This window comes from Tetrao urogallus, assembly GCF_951394365.1.
Source record: "Tetrao urogallus genome assembly, chromosome: 1".
Lineage (NCBI taxonomy): Eukaryota > Metazoa > Chordata > Aves > Galliformes > Phasianidae > Tetrao > Tetrao urogallus.
The window spans coordinates 127,829,636-127,846,899 of record NC_136813.1 but is presented as its reverse complement, the minus strand read 5'-3'; the positions used below and the strand labels follow the sequence as shown (position 1 = coordinate 127,846,899).

General features: G+C 39.1%; 1 protein-coding gene across 1 annotated transcript in view; it reads left to right on the top strand.

Moving 5' to 3' along the window:
- The window catches only part of ST8SIA1 (ST8 alpha-N-acetyl-neuraminide alpha-2,8-sialyltransferase 1), a gene marked incomplete at both ends in the record, with an annotated part of 114,768 nt that overhangs the window by 18,494 nt on the left and 79,010 nt on the right, over positions 1–17,264 (top strand). The window contains one exon of the mRNA XM_079547766.1: positions 9,846–9,990. Coding sequence (XP_079403892.1) covers positions 9,846–9,990 — 145 coding nt within the window. The remainder of the gene's footprint in view (positions 1–9,845; positions 9,991–17,264) is intronic.

Sequence of the window (17,264 nt, the reverse complement as noted above, 5' to 3'; positions counted from 1 at the left end):
CAGAATACTTGTTCTGCAGTATATGCTGACCATCAGTAAACTTGATTTTTTGCTAGATTCTCTACAGGAGAGACAAGCTGTGAAGATGGAGAGAGTACCTATCCCATTTCTTCTTGGGAAAGATATTTGGTGGTGTCTATTGAAAGCATCTCAGCTGACCGTTCCTGTAAGAATATATTCTGAGACAGAGTTGGTGAGATCCTTTCTGATTTTAGTTCAGTCTGTAAATTAGCCAAGGCCTGTATTTAAATATAACAGAAGTACGTGTGCAAGATTGCTACTTCTTTTCCTCCAGCAAAGACAGAAAAAAGTTATAAAGCAGTGGAATTGGAGCTAATAAAATAATTCTAAACCGAATGTGCCTTTCTTTTATTTGAAAAGACTTATTACACTTAACATGGGATTTGCATCAATGAAACTCGGACGAGATTTGAAGCACATTGGCAAAACTGTTTTGGAAAGCTTGTAATGACAAATGTCAGGAATGTTAGTTCAAGATATGGTTCCAACATATTTCAAGTAAATGACTGTTTCAGTCTGTGATAATTTTGCCACTTTTTTTTCTCTGCACTAGAAACCATCTTTCAGAAGGATCACTGAATTCTGTTCAGAAATGTGTGTCTACTTGGCCAAACTGTTTTCAAAAGTGGTGCTGCTGGTTGCAGCAAGTCAGGCTGTACATGAAGCCGCGTGTCAGTTCTTCTCAGTGCATTAAATCTTGGCTTTGATCCCAAGTTGGACAATTACTGCTTAATTGGAAAATAATTCTAGGTATACAGAAGCAGCACGGAAAAGAATGTTGTATGTGGTGTTCTTTCCAAGAAAGCTGAAGAAAGGTGTTATTTGGAGTTTATTGGATTCTTTTCCTCATCCAGTAGGAAATGTGACTCACATGATTGAAATCTCAGCCATATTCCACTCCCTTTCTGAAATACATTTCATTGGCCAATTTTATCCAAAGTAGGATAGAAAGTTCTGAAAAGTTTCATGAAAATTGGAAGCTATGTTGAAGAGAGGAATCAAAATCAAAGTTTCCTATTTTATATGACTAATCATCTTGTACTGATAGCTGGCAGAGCATCAAGTGTGCTTCCCAACCAGGTGAATCTTACTCTGTCTCCTGAACAACTTGTTAGTTATGAGTTGTGGGAAGCAGCTTATGAAAAGTGAGAGGAGCAAGTTTCTCTTCAAAACAACTTCCTTGAGTTGTCTATTTGTATGTTTTTGGGTTAAAGCAAAACCCCAAGCACAGAACTTTGTATGCCTTTGAAAGTATATTGCTCTTTCATGTCTGTTCATGTGATGCTTTTACAGTTTCTTGTCTCTATCACATCTGTAGCCAATGGCTGTCTACAGGTTTTGCATCAAACCAGTAGAGAATTATTTCTTTCCCCTTCGTGCATGTGGTCTCAGTTTTTGGGACCATTCAAGATGGAATTCAAATAGTTTTCTCTGGCCAGTCTGCTTTTTTTGGAGGGGTGTAACTTAAACTGATCAAGTGAGTAAAATTCTCCATTTGGATTTTCTTAAAGCATAGGAATGCTTTTGTGAGCAGCATTATGTAATACTTACAGGGCTTTTATCTAGCTTGCAGAAGCAGGTGGAGAAGTTGCTGTAGTGTGAAAATTGATCTAGGTCATATGTATCATTGCTCTAGGTATTGTAAGCCCAAAGTTAGGTTATTGCTGCTCAATTTATTTTTAGTGAATCATCATCTTCTGGAAGAATACAGCCATCCCACATCTTTGCTGAAGCTGAATATCTCTTGTGCTTGTAGCTGGGCAGAACAAGCAGCAGTTTTGCTGAAAGGAACCAGGTGATAAGAGCAATGCATTTTTACCCCTGTGGTAGCACAGTCATGTAATCTATCTTGCTGATTCAACTGCTGTTTCTGCTGTTCTGGAATACAGTAATTCATTAACTTCACCTCCTCTCTCTGATAGCAGCTTTTCTTGTTACAGATTTATAAGATAAAAAAAAAAGGCACATGAACAGGTTAATCTGTTCTCCCTTCCCTGGTTCCTTTTTTCTCTGAACATTCTCTGACAAAAATGCCAGTTCACAGGGTAGTGCCATCTCATCCTTCTGGCACCCCACTATATGAACAGAGTTGGAAGGCCATCAGATAAAGCTGCTGGCAGGTGGCATTCCTGTGTAAGGTGCTGCAGAAAGAAGAAAGGCCTGCAGTCTCCCCCATAGCTGACTTTATAGGCTTTGTGGAACCTGCAGTGGCAGTTCTGGCTTCTTGGCTTGAATTCATCTACCAGATGTAGATGTCACCATCTCAGGTAGTCACTATTCTAATGCTTGTTGGAGAGGAAATAAGTGTCTGTTTAGCTTGAGATGAATTGCATCCAAAAAGAAGAGCTCTCTGCTGAATATGAATAAGGTTTTTACATTTCAAATGCTGTAAAAGAAGCAAGGTAAACCCCGTGTTTTCTCTGCTATCAAATGTAGCTGTCATGTTTAAGGGCTACTGGTGGTAGTATTAGCAGAGCAAAGGAGTGGTCTGGTGCAGGGCTTGTGAATTCCAGCATCAAGTGAAGTAATTTCTCCTGAGCCACCCATACTGCTGGCCAGAAGCAAGCATCATATGATCAAATTCATCACTTCTCTGGGGAATGTGTCTGTCAGTTGCAGCTCTGAGGAGGGGAGGCAAGTCACTGCTGCTGTCTCTCATGTGTGGGGTTGAGGTTTCCCTGGGAAGGGCATGTACAACTTGGAGGCATTCAGTATTCCAGTAAACTTAACTGTGTAAGTAATAAAGCTGTGCTGTTTTTACAAATTGCAAGTCGCAACTTGTGATTTTTATGATGGTTTCCTTATGTATAATTCTTCACGCATCTGGTATAAGAATCCCAGAAAAAAATCATCTGATCAAATACTAGGGTTACTGCATTATAATTCATATACTGTAATTTGTGTTTCAAAGCTCATACATAGGCTTTGTGTGCAGCAGTTTAAAGCCATTTTGCATGAATCAGAATGTGTTTCTATATAATATTCCCCCCAGAATAAACTAAAAACAGTATTTCAACAGCTTTCCAGGCCAAATCTACCCAGATTGTAAGTAAAAGAATTGGCAGGGGGAAAGGTAAACTTAAAGCTTGTCAGATGTTTAGGTAGACTTCTATTCACTGCGAAATATCCCAGCTTATTCTGGTTTGCAAACATTGTTCAATAATGAAGATACTCCCTGGCAAATTTTGTTCTCGTCTGTACTTCTACAGTGTAAATGTTGCGCTGTTCAGTCCTCCTCTTTGCTTGCAATATTAATGAAGGTATGGAATAAATTAATGTCACGCTATTAAAAGAATTGTGTCTGATTACAGTGGTAGGAAAATATATCCCTTTAATTACTCTTTTTTTTTTAAAAGATCAAAAGGCTTTTGATCAAATGAAGAATGCTCCATCAACTAAAGCAGCTGCATGTCTTTATCTTACCACCTGAAATCTGAGTATAATTCAAAAGGGAAACTGAAAGCAATGCAGACTAAATAATCAAAAATCAAGTGAAGATTTAGAGATTCAGATCTGAGCCATAGTTCATTTTGGTGAGAGCAGAATGTAGGCAAGTTTGGGGAATTACATTTTTGGTTACAAAATGCTGTAATGCTGTTGCTATTGCTGAAAAAGCCTTCTGAAAATACTGCAGATTCTTGAAGTTTTAAACACAAAATCAATCTTTGCTTTGTTTGGAAAGAAGGTAGATGAAAAGTTTTTTCCTTGATACTCTGAACAGTTCTGGAAAAAATACATCATTTATTCTGTGGTATATTACACTAAAAAAAAAAAAGAGAATTTGATCAAAACGAGTAGCAGATTAGGGTGGTACGATGTGATGGATGACAGCTCGGATTTTGCCAAGTGCAAGGCAGTAGGGTTTGTGCTGGGCCAAGGTAAAAGGGATAGGGAACCAATACACAGCAGAAAAGGTGTTTTACGTTTCTTTTGCAATCTGGAAAGTAAACTGCTAAATATACAGCGCAGGTAGCACCAAATGTTTTGTTCAGTGATTTTAAAATAGTGAAAACTCAATGATACATTCTTAGGCCATGTAAAATACTTCGTTTCCATTTTGGGCACCTCGAGAAGACCTGGAAGAAAGTTCTAAAGGAAAATGCAGTGATGATGCAGAAAAGCTTGAAGCATTTAATTTCATCATTGTCCTCCCTCCTTCAACTTGGCAATTTGTTGTAAATTATCCAAATGTTTTGTTATTAAATTTATTACTTTAAAATATCACAGATCTGCTTTTTGGAAATAGTTTTCACAGGCTGTCCTTACTCTGAGAAGTGTCTGTGGTCTCTGAAACCTCTTTCTTTTTGTGTAGGTTGCAGCCCCAGGCAGTTCAGTACCTGGTTTGCTTCAGCCTGTGACCTTCATATTTTCCTGACACCTTTCCTCTCTTGGGGAGCATAGGGGAAATGACCCTTGTGAAAACCAGATGCCTGGAATTGCTTCAGGGAGCATTGAAATAGGCTGAAATTTTCCTAGCAAGAAAAACACAACCATAAATGTGAGGAGGAAAACTGCTGTGACTTCTAGACTTCGTAAAAACTTACCATGTCACAGAAAGCTTGGTTGAGAAGTAGATCAGATTCTCTCCCTGTTCTGCTCCATGATAGTTGCTCTTTTTCGTATTTCTTTTTCACTGCATTTAGATATATTCTCTGAGCTGAAGTAACTGTGGAATTTTCAGCAATATACCTGTGCAAAGTGATGTATTCTTGATTTAGATGTCCTGTTCCTCTAAATGTTATCTTCATCAAATGTCTTGATGTTAGTGAATGCTTAAACTAGCATTACTTCCCTTCCCCCCTGGCAGAGATTAATTCTTGACCTGTTACTTAAATGATCTGTGGGAGAACACTAAAATGTAGTTGGCAGATGAGAAAAGGATCAGGGCACTAAATGATCCAGAGAACAGGCCCATGAGATAGAGCAGTCTCACTTACCTGATAACCTTCCTAATTTTTCAGTAGATTGTCATGGTTTTATGATTTCTATTATTGGTAATCCACATCATAACATCATGTAGTGCACCGGGAGTTAAAAAGTTAATGTTGCAGTTCTGTGGATTGTCGATATTTTGGCTATACCTTTCTCAGAAGAGAAGAATGAGCTACAGTTCCCAGAAGACTTCATTGTCCATTTTCCAATTAGAAGGAAAGATAAAACTGTCTGGGAGTCATGAGACTTTCTTTTCCGCTGGTCTTTGCGGTGTGTGTGCCTTAGCTGTCTCATCCACCTTTTCCCTTCCTCCTTTCTGCTTTCCTTCCTCCTTTCTGCTTTCTTAGGGCAGGGGTACTTTGCTCCCCAGCCCCATTAATCATGGGACTAGGCCAAATCAGGCCAGAACTGTTGACATCAATCCGAATGAGAAATCCCATATTTAGCAAAGCAAAGCACAAGATGCAGTTACAGGTGGATTTTTCCACCCCAGGCTGCATTGGCAGTGGAAAAGAGTGCTGAAGAGTTAATCAGGTAAATGTGCCTTGGCTGTGGGAAGTGTGGGCGATAGCAGGGTGGTGTGTGGGAAGGTTTGCTGTAAAACTGTCCCTTGGGGCAGAAAAAGGTGTAGATAATGCCAGCTGTCAGGGTACCAGTAGGTCTTAATAGACCCTTTCACCCTTCTTCTTTCCCCTGTATGCCACATTGTGCCACCTTTATCCACTGCTCCATCTCAGATGAGGCTTATGCCTTAAACCTTAGCCCAGCCAAAGGAGCTGGAGGAGCAGTGTTGTGCTGGGGATGCAGGAGCTGCCCCACCTGTGGAGAAGTAATAGCAAAAGGGCTGTCATCTCCTGGCTGACAACCTGTGCTGTGGAATTGCACGTTTCTGCTTTTAGATATTGTCTTTGTCAGTTTGAAGATGCTTGGGTTGCTTAATCTAGCTGCTGAGTCATTTTTGGCTGGGACTGATGTCAAACCAGGATAAGATATAGCTTTAATTGGCTGCAATTTGAAACTGAACTGAAAAGTTCACTAGTTTTAAGTCCAGAACTGATGGTTTATTTTTTTATGTAAACCTTTTCACTGGCTATGCATGCAAGTTTTGGTTTAGACTTACCAAAGAGATCTGGCTTCTCCCCTTCTAGGTGGAGAAGAGTATGTGTATGTGCGTATTAGCCCTTTGGTGAGAGGCAGGCTTTTGAAGCAGGTCTCCTGATTGACCCCAGTTACCACATGTTGGTGATGCTGTCCATGTGCTACAGGCTCTTTGTAGGATCAGACGAGAGCTGGTATGCTGTAAATCCCATGAAGATTGTGTTGTCTGGGTGCAGGATTCTTGGGATGGGGATTTTGTTCCTCTTTTTTTCAGCGCGCAGTGTCTGCTGATCTAACCTCAACAAAATGCACTGTGAGGATGTGAATAACATCTCAAAATCACTGTTGGGCTCCTGCCCGGAGCAGCAGCTGCTGTTTGAGTTGATCTGTGGGGCCACTTCAGTGCTTGCTCTGGGCTAATGGCCTTGTTGGTGCTGATCAGGCCCAAGTCATGGATGTCTGCAGTGAGAGACGTGAAGTAACTTTTATCCTGCTTCTCTCACAAGTGGGATTTATCCCTTAAGTGCTCTCAGATCTGAGTGCCTGCGTGCCTTTTAAATAGCAATATTCAAGTCGTTTAATTTGTCTTCTGAATTGGAGATAACTTTGAATCAAAGGTACATAATGCATGTCCTGCAAGCAAACTGATGCTTGCGGTGAATTGAAATCCTTGGTTAAAAGCCGCTTCAGTTTTGCAAAATCTGCCATAACATTTTAGCTGTACGTTTTAATCAAGTTTGGCAAATCTGTTCTGACTCCATCATCCTGCTAAGTGCCCTGCTTTAGTTCCCCTTTGAATACCTTTTTCCTTTTTAATGCATATTTTTTGTGGAGCCTCTCTTACCTTATAATTTTTGAATTTGAATCAGAAAGAGAAACTGAATAATGTAAGACCATTACAATTATTCTTTTGTGACAGAAAGCATGTCTGTGTGCACAAGATTTTTTGTGTTAATACATGCAGGTGGATAATACTTGAACTAGTGTTCTGGCTATCTCTAACCTTCCAGAAGACACCTACTGCTTTTCATAATAGTTTATTAACTAAGGGACTTGCTGGCAACTGGAAGAATGCAGTTCTGGGGAGAAGGAAGAGTAGGTATATATTATATATCTAGTTAGACTGTGAAGAGAAGAATTGAATGAGAAGCTGTTGCTCAGCTCATCCCTTTACCCCAGATAAGGAAAGATTCATTAATCTGAAGCAATCTCTTGATACTTTTTCATCAAGTTATCCTTTTTTTGTTTTTTTTGTTTCTTGCTCAAAACAGATTTTCAGTGAAGATAGAGTTGCAAGTTTTGATTGGAAACTATAGTTTTGCCATACAGTTGTACTTAGAGGCTCCAGCTGATCTTGGATTACTCTCAGCTTTCTCAAAAAGCTGCAGTGAGAGTTGGAGTGGAATAGAATTTCCAAAGGTTGCAAACTGAAGCTTGAAGAAAGCCAAGTAAAATCTCCATGCTCAAATTTATTTGGAATAGTACTCTATAATGCCTGCGTTAAACTGCTCTGCAAAGGATGTTTGGTGAGAAATTTCAAATTGCCTTCAGCTTGGTTTCCATTTCCATGGTGGAGCAGGATGATGGGAAACCTCCCTGGATGCAGGTGTCTTGATGGTGTTTCTGGGAATGGTGGTTGCCACTCTGGCTGACGCACTGCTCGGCAGAGGACAAGACGGCTCTGCAATGTGTGGTCTAAGCTCCAGAAACAGTTTTGTCTATCGTTAACTGGAGGTCACTGCTAATTTAAGCTTGACTTATCCATTACTGGTCGATATGGAGAGGAATTTGGGTGCATACAGGGAAAACACGTGGTAACATGTCTGTGCTCACAGCATTGTGAGCAGTAGGGTGCTCTGGAGTCATGAGCCCTCTACCATTGGTAGGTAAGGTCTAGGCATGTGGTAGTGCCTTGTGCTCGGTGGAATAAATAGTTAACATTTTGAGCCACAAAACAGCCTGACATAAGATTCTGGTGGAGTCTTTGTAAAAAGTGTCAGATTCTTTGGCTGAGGGTGGGCTGATCAGCTTGTTACATGCAAGAGCTTCCTCAGATCTTGTTCTAGAAGCTGGCTGCTGTATACCAGCAAAAGGTGGCCCTTTGCTGGGGATAGAGCTGTAATGGGAAGCTACAAAAGCAAATCACTAAACTTCTCAAGAGGAGAAAGTTGATGAATAGTAGCAATTTCCATAGACTGCTGCTGGTCACACAATCTTTTCAAACTGATTCCTGCCCTGCAAAGATCAAAAATCTACAGCTTTCACCAGATTTTCAGCTGGAATATGTATGTAAAATAATATTCACCCAGTTAGAAGGAAGTATTAACTTACAACAGAAATCCATTTCAGGAGAAAATACTGTTTTTTACTTTTCATTTTCTAGAGAAGAAAAGTAGCTGTGAAACTTCTGGAAAATTCTTTAAAAAAAATAAAAAGCAGAGACATTTATGTGGCTGACTTCTTGTTTTGGAATAAAATCTCCTCTTTCACAGAGGAGAGCACTAAGTCAAATATTTAGAGAGACACTGATAAGTGATATTTTTCTGCTTGCCACCTGCAGCTTTCATGCAGCCCTCAGGAATGACTTTAGTCTCTTTAATTCCTCTATAAAATAAACAATAAATTATTATAACTTGTATTATTATATTGTATTATTATAACTTGTATTGATGATGATTATATTAATATACCGTAATGACATAATTGTGCAATGTGTATTTTTGCATCTTAACTATTACCGATGCAAACTAATATGAGCACCACCTTTCCTTTAGCAAGCTTCTCTCATGTTGGCTTTAAGATATTCCTGCTCTGCAGATGTCAGGAGCTTTTCACCTATCTGTTAAGATATTAATTGCTGAGCTTGCAACGGTACAGAATTTTTGCTCAAGTACAACCTTCAGCCATCTCACCATCTCTCAAATTGCTGCTCAAGCTCTGTAATGGCTATTTTAGGGAACTGGAAGTGTAAGAGGATATACAGTTTGGATGAGGAAAGGAGAAGTGTAATATTCGCTGTATATATATATATATATGTATGTATATATATATATATATATATATATATATATATATATATATATGCTATATATATATATGCTATATATAGATAGCAAACTGAGATGACTCAAGTTGGACTTCATGCGGGCACTCCAGGCAAGCTCTAACACTGCTGTGAAAGTAGCACAAGGATACTTAATAACTGAACAGAGATGGTAAATTTTTCCATTCTCAAGTTATGTAACTATGGGGTTTTATATAAGGCCCACTGTTCACAGCTGAGTTTGGGTTCTGAGATTTGGTTTTCAAAGGTGCTTCTCTGAGTGCTGTGTGTGCTGGAGAACCTGTTTTTTTTATTAATTAGAAGTGATTGAAAAGAACGGACTGCTTTCTGCTAAATCTTTTTTTTTATTATTATTTCTTTGCCATTCAAGAATGAATGGAAGGTTAACTTTTAACTATCTACTTCTAAAATTTTCTAAAAAAAAAAAATAATAATCAGAGTTGCTGGCTCTTCTTTAGGTAAAAACTAAAAAAAATAATTAGGAAGTTGCTAAGTTAGAATTTGAATTTCTAGGTCTGCTAGCTTTCTGAGTTCTGTTAGTATCTGTTATCTGATGCGCAGCATGGTCACCTGCACCACATGATACTGCTGGGAAAACAAATGGCTTGCTCTCTAGCACTCAGGAGCTGTGGGTCACTCGGGTGCTTGGGCCATCAGTTAAAAATGGGCTTTAGAGATGGCTGCCAGAGCTATAACTCATGCATCTCTTTCTTTTTGTTGCCTTTTCTAGGAAGCTGCTGGAAGATTGCTGCGACCCTGGGCAGCTCTTTGCGATGACAAAACAGAACTCCCCAATGGGAAAGAACCTCTGGTTTGATGGGGAATTTTTGTATTCTTTCACCATTGACAATACAACTTACTCGCTATTCCCACAGGTTAGTAACATTTTTTTCTTCTTTCAGTATTGATATGTTAATATACTAAATGGTAATATGGTACAAATGAATATAAGTTAGCTAAATGTTAGTCAATAAATACCTTCATTTCTAAATTGAAAACAACTTTTTTACTTCTGCATTCTGAAAATTGCAAAATAGCAGTATGTGTATTAATATTTCCTTGGTCACTTTCCAGTTGTGCAGATATACACAAGTAATGAAATAGGACCACCTGTCTTGGTTTTGAAAATGGTGATAAGTTCTGGATATTTTTAGAGTGTGATTTCTGTATTTCTAACAGTGATCACACTCCTGAACTGGGATTTCAAACTGTGACAGGCAGAAACTTCCCTCAGTTCATCATGGACTGAAGGTCCTTGCATAACTGTGTGCCCAAGAAGCTGGCACTATAAATGAATCATCAAATCTGATAAGACTGGTGCTGATGCTGTGTGAGTTGGCAGGGCTGTGGGGCTCACAAGTTGAATCCTGAGGATTCTCCTATAACACATAGACATCTGTCAGAGTCATTGGCATATGTATTCTATTTTTTTTCTTAAGCTGTTTGAAAGGGCAGCTTCTGGCCTGCATTTGGATCCAAGTTCAGATTAGATTGGTTCCACTGATGTCAGTGGATTTGCTGCCACATAGGCTGGCTGAGTTTATCTGGCTTAAATGTAAAAGGAGAGAGATGTGCAGACCTAAATTTTCATTTCAATTGCTATGATGCTGATTATTTGGAGTAACTCTGTTTACCTTTCAGTTTCCCATCTAGGCTTGCTCCCCTATAGATCAGTCTAGCTAGGATATGGAGACAGCTTGTGTGAAGGTATCCAAGTCACTTCCAAATTAATGGCGTTTATTGGTGGCAAACAGTGTAGGCAACAATAACAGAAGCTGACGTGACTTGGCTGACTCTTGTTGTGCTTTGAATACTGGAAATTGTTGTTCAGCAAGTTGCTTGTATTTTTATTTATATATTAACTAATGTTAAATTAGTTTATGATATTGGCCTGGAATGTGGGAGGAGATATGGTTTTTGTGGCTATGGGTTTAAAGAAAGCCTAACATCTTGACATATTGATTGGGTTAGATGTTATTTTAATTTCTTAGATTAAAGGTATAGGTATTTTTTTAAGTCTTGCAGTTGATGAGTCATTCACACAAGGTTTTCCTTTTGTTACTGTTTCATTTATATGTGTAGCAGAGTTTTGGCTTGTTAAACTGATGCTGCAAATAAACATCAAAAAGTAGTTTTGTTTATTTTTTAACAGTTTTCAGTTCTCAACAAAAGAATTATGGCTTTGAATTAGTTTAGATTAGAGGTAAAAGAGTGAGGAAGGGCTAAGACATAGGGAAAGGTGATCAGAGCTGCCACTTCTTGTGTTAAACAGAGGAACAGTGTTCTGCTGTGTCTTATTCAGGTCGCTACCACTTTCATATCACTGCACTGTGCTTTTTGTAATGGACATCTACCTCCATGCACTCAACATTCCTTAGGTCTGTTCCACAGTTGTTGGTCCCTGCAAGCTGAATAAACAAGTAGATGTCTGATGCGTGGAGGGTGCTTTCCCTGTGGTATGGGTAGAAAGGAGCAGTTCTGCTGGATTTCTCTCCCTGCTTTTGAGACTTGTAGAAGGTTTATAGTGGGTCCCAGAGTAGCAGCTGTAAATCTTTTTTTTAATGTGTGTTAATGATTTCTTGCTACAGCATTGCTCTGTTTCTTGGAGAAAGCTAAAATCCTTGGTAGAGCAGTAAATTTTATACCTTGCAGATGTTGTCAGCAGCCACTTAAAATATGTATAAGGTTTTCAGTGTTCAGAAAGCCCTTGTCTGGGCTGGTATAGAGAGGTCATTGTGTTTTGTGCTGGATTTGAGATTTCACATTTGGTTTTGTCGGGATTAAACTCAGACACATCCTTCCACAGAAAATTACAGAGCACTGGATGGGCTTTTTCAGAGAGGTAAGTTGTGGGTAGAGAGGAGTAACGATCTCAGGAAGTCCAGCAGTTTCCAGGCTCCCACGCCCTGTCCCTTAAGGTTTTGAGTTAGCCAAATTGAGAGTAATGGCTCTGGGGAGGCCTGAAGAGATAAAAACTGAGGATCAGTGTGAGTTGAGACTTGAGGGTCTCTGACTGCCTTGAACCTGCCCAATGGGCTGCACGGAGGCTGTCACGGTACTGCTGGGTTGCTGGTGGGAAAGCTGGACCATTGTGATGCTCCAGCTCCAAAGCAGTGCTAGGAAGCAGCTATAGAATTAATTTTAAAAGAACAGCATTTTTATGAATTGTCAGGCAGCTGATTTCTAGAAATGCTATTTGCTGCTTGTCCTTTTCTTGCGGGTGCTCTTCCCCATAACTTGATGTGTTATTCCAATGTATTCTGCCTGCAGGACTTTTGTAAACCTTTATCAGATGATTTCCAAATAAGCTTAAAAGCTTATGAAAATTGATTTGCAGCAAATTCTTAAATGAAGTTTTTTTTTCTACGTCCCTCTTTGTTTCAAGAAAAATACCAGACTGTTTTTTCATGCCTCTACTTCGAAGAATGATTTCTGTTAGCTGACTAGCAACAGGCAAGCAATTTTTGTGATTTTGAAGACTGGAGATTCCTTTCAAATGTATTCAGAAGCTTAAAACACGTACAAAATGTGGGTAATATTCTGAAATGCTCAGGGGATGTAACAGGAGTGTAAAGGGCCACAGCTAAGATGATTTCATCAAAAAAATATTTCCTCCAAAATAAGAGGAAAGAGACTCCACCCCCATCATTCTGCTGAGTTTAAGCCTTTCTGTGCTTGCAGAAGATTTCTCAGTGCTTAACTAGTTATTAACTTACAGGATGAAGTAACACAAAACTAAATAGGAAATGTTCTGTTTGATGGAACAGAATAAGCTGACTATGCATCAGTGGAGACTTACAGAACAATGAGTATGTCAGAACTTAATATGCAAAGTGTTGTTTACTTTTGAAAGTGAACAGTACAAAATAGACTGTTTTTCACCTGAGTAATCCGTGCAGATAAAGTTCTTACAGCTGGTTCAACATTTTCTGATGGATTGCTTTTCCTCTAAAAAATGCTATTTCATTGGAATATAAACTTGGTATCGGTTCAGTGGTTTTTTCATATTTTCTTTGAAGTGAAAAGGCTAAAAGGTTTTGGTAGTGTTACAATATATCATTTTATCATTTTCAGAATGCAATATTTCAAATGTTTTTATGTTTTTTTTATCAGCTCCGTTGCTAGCTTTTTTCTATCCCCATGTTATTTGATTGTAATTGTACTTGTGCTTCCTCTTCCTCTGTGTCATTTTTTTTTCTACTGATTTCTGGAGCAGAAGTAGTTTTCTTTCTTTAAAACAAACAAACACAGAAACATTACACAGACTGCAGCAACTTTCCTGTGCTGGAGAGAAAATGCTAATTGCTCATAGTGCCCCACGGTGAGAGGAAAGGGGTGTAAGATATGGCTGATCACAGAGCATAGGGTGCAGTGAGGGTGGACACCTCTTCTACATCTGATCTCCCAAAATGTATTATGGTGGCGTTGCCTGCAGCTGTTGGATTATATGATGTGAATTCAATTGAAGGCAGACATTTCTTGACAACAGCTTCACTGTATTGCTTGCTGTGTTCTATGGCATTATTTGGCAGTTTAAGGAAACAAAAAGCATAGAGGCTGCATATTACTGTAGGTCTGTGTTTAATATTAACAAAGGGAGGTTATTCTTATTGTGTGCCTACCAGTTTTCTCAATCATTTCATGTAGGCATGAATTTTCAGTATTAGCCATGTAAGGATGGTAATTTTGGTACATAGCTGAGGCACTGAAGGATCAGGGATGCAGAAGGCTGTATCGCAAGCAGAATCAGTATCGTGGGTGGATAAACCTCTGATCATCCAGGCTCTGATGTCTCAGGTTGACTACCAAAAGCCATGAGTGTCTTCCAAATGTGTTCCTCCCCACTGTGGTCCAAATATTCTTCAGGATGTTAAACTGTGTAATGTGAAGTCCTGTTCCTGTCATGATGGTGATGTGCATACTTGTGACTCTTCAGCCTGGAGGTTCAGTCATGTAGCTCTGGTCCTGTTGCATCGTACTGAGGCATGACAGCAGGCATAACTAGCATTTTCCACCCTTCATTGTCTGTCTAAAATAGGAGAAACCGCCTTCCATATATTCCCTTCAGTAACTTTTAGATGCAGTGCATAAACCACATTATTTTATTATAACCACAGGAGTAGTTTGGATGCAACTCAAAGCCAGGTGAAAGGAAGGTGAATTAGCAGCTATCAGCTTCTAAGTTAGAAGAATGCAAGCTCATTTCAAACATTTACTGAAAGAAATTTGCACCCCTTGCTGTTTTTTTTTTTTTTTTTAACTCCCCTGAATTTGAAAACAGAATTCTAGACTATATTTACTATTAGGGCAAAAAATCCCTCTTTCCAGTATTTAACTGTTTTTGCAAATAATAGGTTTTTGTTGCTGTCAAAAGCTTATAGCATAATTTTGAGTAGAACTGATACGAATTTCCAAGGCATATTCTTCCAGAAATGTTAAAAGGATGTTTAAATCAAGGGGAATTATTTCCTCTTCCGTGCAAGTTATTATTTTGAAGGAGAGAGAATAGATTTCAAAAGAAATTTCAGAAGTTAAACTTATTTTTTTATTAGAAAAAATGAAATATTGTACTGTATTTCACCTGAAGCAATTGGATATGTTAGATACTAGTAAATTAGTTCAAATTACTATAATGATATCTCACCTGCTCCAAACTCTTTCTGAAGTTGTGTCTGCAAAATGTTGTCAGACAGAAGGATGGTTGCTTGCGATGAGTATCTCATGAATAATCATCTCAAATGGCTGATGAGAAACCCAGAGGAGATGGCTTTGAATCACAAATAAATTTGTGAAAGCTAGCAACTGCTTCTGGGTACCTTGTAAACAGAAGAAAAACACTGTCTTTCAAATAATTAAATTTGAGATTTTGTCATTAACATAAAGGTAGGGAAAGTGTTATTGCTTCACTTGTAAGTGTAATGTGGAGACTTTCTCTGACACTTTTCTGGGTTATCTAGGTGAGTGTTGTGTCTGATAACACCTTAATGATTAGGATCTATGGGTAGTTTTGACTGATTTTTAGACCAGAAGATAGATCCAAAAATGGTGTGTAAAATGGCAAATCGCTTCAAGTGAAGGGTATAGGATTTGATGGATTCTGCTGTTGCCAGAAGGTATGAAATTATTAACTTTGGTGTTGACTTTGGAAGTGCTATATTACTCTGTTAAAAGTGTTCTGGTAATTTTTGCCAGCACTCTGACTTACTGAAGTACTCTTTTCTCAGTAATTAATTGCTTCTTGGAGAAATTGAAATATTGGATGTCATCTGTGTCCTGATTTTTTTTTTTTTTTTTTTTTTTTTTCCCTTGATGTCCTGGGCAGGGGAATAATGTGCCTGCAGATATAACGACAGCCTTTTAGCAACCCTTATATTTTCTCCCATTGATTCTGCTGTATAAGTAATACTTGTGTGACTTCTTTTGTGCTGCATTTAATTAGTATTTGGGGAAATTTCTTATTTCTGTCACTTTTCTTTCTTCTTTATTCTCTCTATTTTTTTTTTCCTCCCTAAGCATGCTGTAATGCAAGTAGTCTTCTTGGTTGTGTCTACATATGTTTATTCAAAATAAAATTGTAGTAAACATATATTATTGCAATCATGGAAAACATACAGTATGTTAAAATGAGTAGAGGCGGTTATGTCTTGTGAAATGACATTAAGAATGCAATTAAAAGGAGATCTGAGTTGCTGGCTTCTGAACAGCCTATAAAACTGTCAGATTGTGCCTGTTGTAACTGGGATATGAAATGCTAAATGTGCAGACCTGACAAATTTTGATCTTTCAGAGCATGTGTCTTCCCTTCAATACTAAGTAGTCTCTGTAGCACTGAGGTAATTGAAATAAAAAAACCTTAGTATTTAGTTAAGTGAAACCTGTACCCTCACTTTGATTACTGACTAATTAAGAAGTGTGTAATTAGACCATTTTGTGCAGCCTGCTGGCAAAGCAGGGATAGGGTATCATCTGCCGTATCTGGTTGGTTAAGTAAAAGCCAAGGTCCATCTGAAACTACTCTATATAGACAAAGTGTGAACAAGCCCAGTGGTGAAAATCAAAGTTATGCTAGAAAGTCTATGAGATGGAATGTGCATTGTTTGAGAAGATGTGCAATGGGCTCTGATGTTAAATCTGTCACTGTTGATCACCAGATGCGTGCTTTGGTCTTTCTCTGCTTGCCAAAATGAGTTCGGCCAAAATGTGTTCAGCCAGACTGACTTATCTGCCTGGAGTGTATCTGCACATGCCAAACTGGTTTTATCTCAGTCAATGCAAACACATAAACAGACACTGACCTTTCCAAATGTAGCAAACGGAGGGGAAAGGGAGAAGGACGTCTAGCTGCAAAGTGTCAGATGTCCCAAAGGCAAAGAAAGGGGAGGAGCCACCTTCGCTCAACATTTCTGTTTCAGTCTGAAGTGACAGAGTGTCAGTCACTTTCTGACCTAGGTAACAGAGAGGCTGATCCAAGCACAGTGCCTTTTTGATGGACTGACCCTCAGGTGTTCAAAAAACACAGATCAATCCTGCTATGCAAAAGCACCAGTGCCTCTGCCTAGTGTTTACAAGTCCAAAAGTAAGTACACAGAAGCAAGTTATTATTCTTCAGTCTAACAGAGAGGTGCTCACGTTATTGGGGACTTGGTACCAACTCCTTGGTGCTGGTGGCAGCTGGCCAGCAGTCTGCACCAGCCCTTAGTACTGTGGCCAGATGTGTCACACTGGGAGACAATAAAGCATCCCGTATCAGAACGAGCAAGGTCATTCACAGGAAGCAAAGATACTTAGTTACAGCTGCAGAGCAGTTTCTGCAGAGGAGCTGCTTCTAGCTACATGCAGAAGCTAGAGGCAGTTTACTTGTGTTCTCAGGATAACATTCACCCTTTCTCACCAGCCACTCACCTGTTCAGGTCGTGATGGGTATTTTTCCATACAAATCCCATTGCTGTTTGGGAGCTGGGGGAGATGAGGGTGTGGTAGGGCAAATGTGGCTCTGCTTCTGCATTGTAATAAATGCTGAGCAGAACTTAAAATACCATCACAACCAGTGGGCTTGCTGTGAATCCCACTTCAGACAGAAAGGACATGGGGTGCTTTCAAGAGGATACTTCAGCTGTGAGAATGTTTCAGCTCTGTGTGACTTTCTATT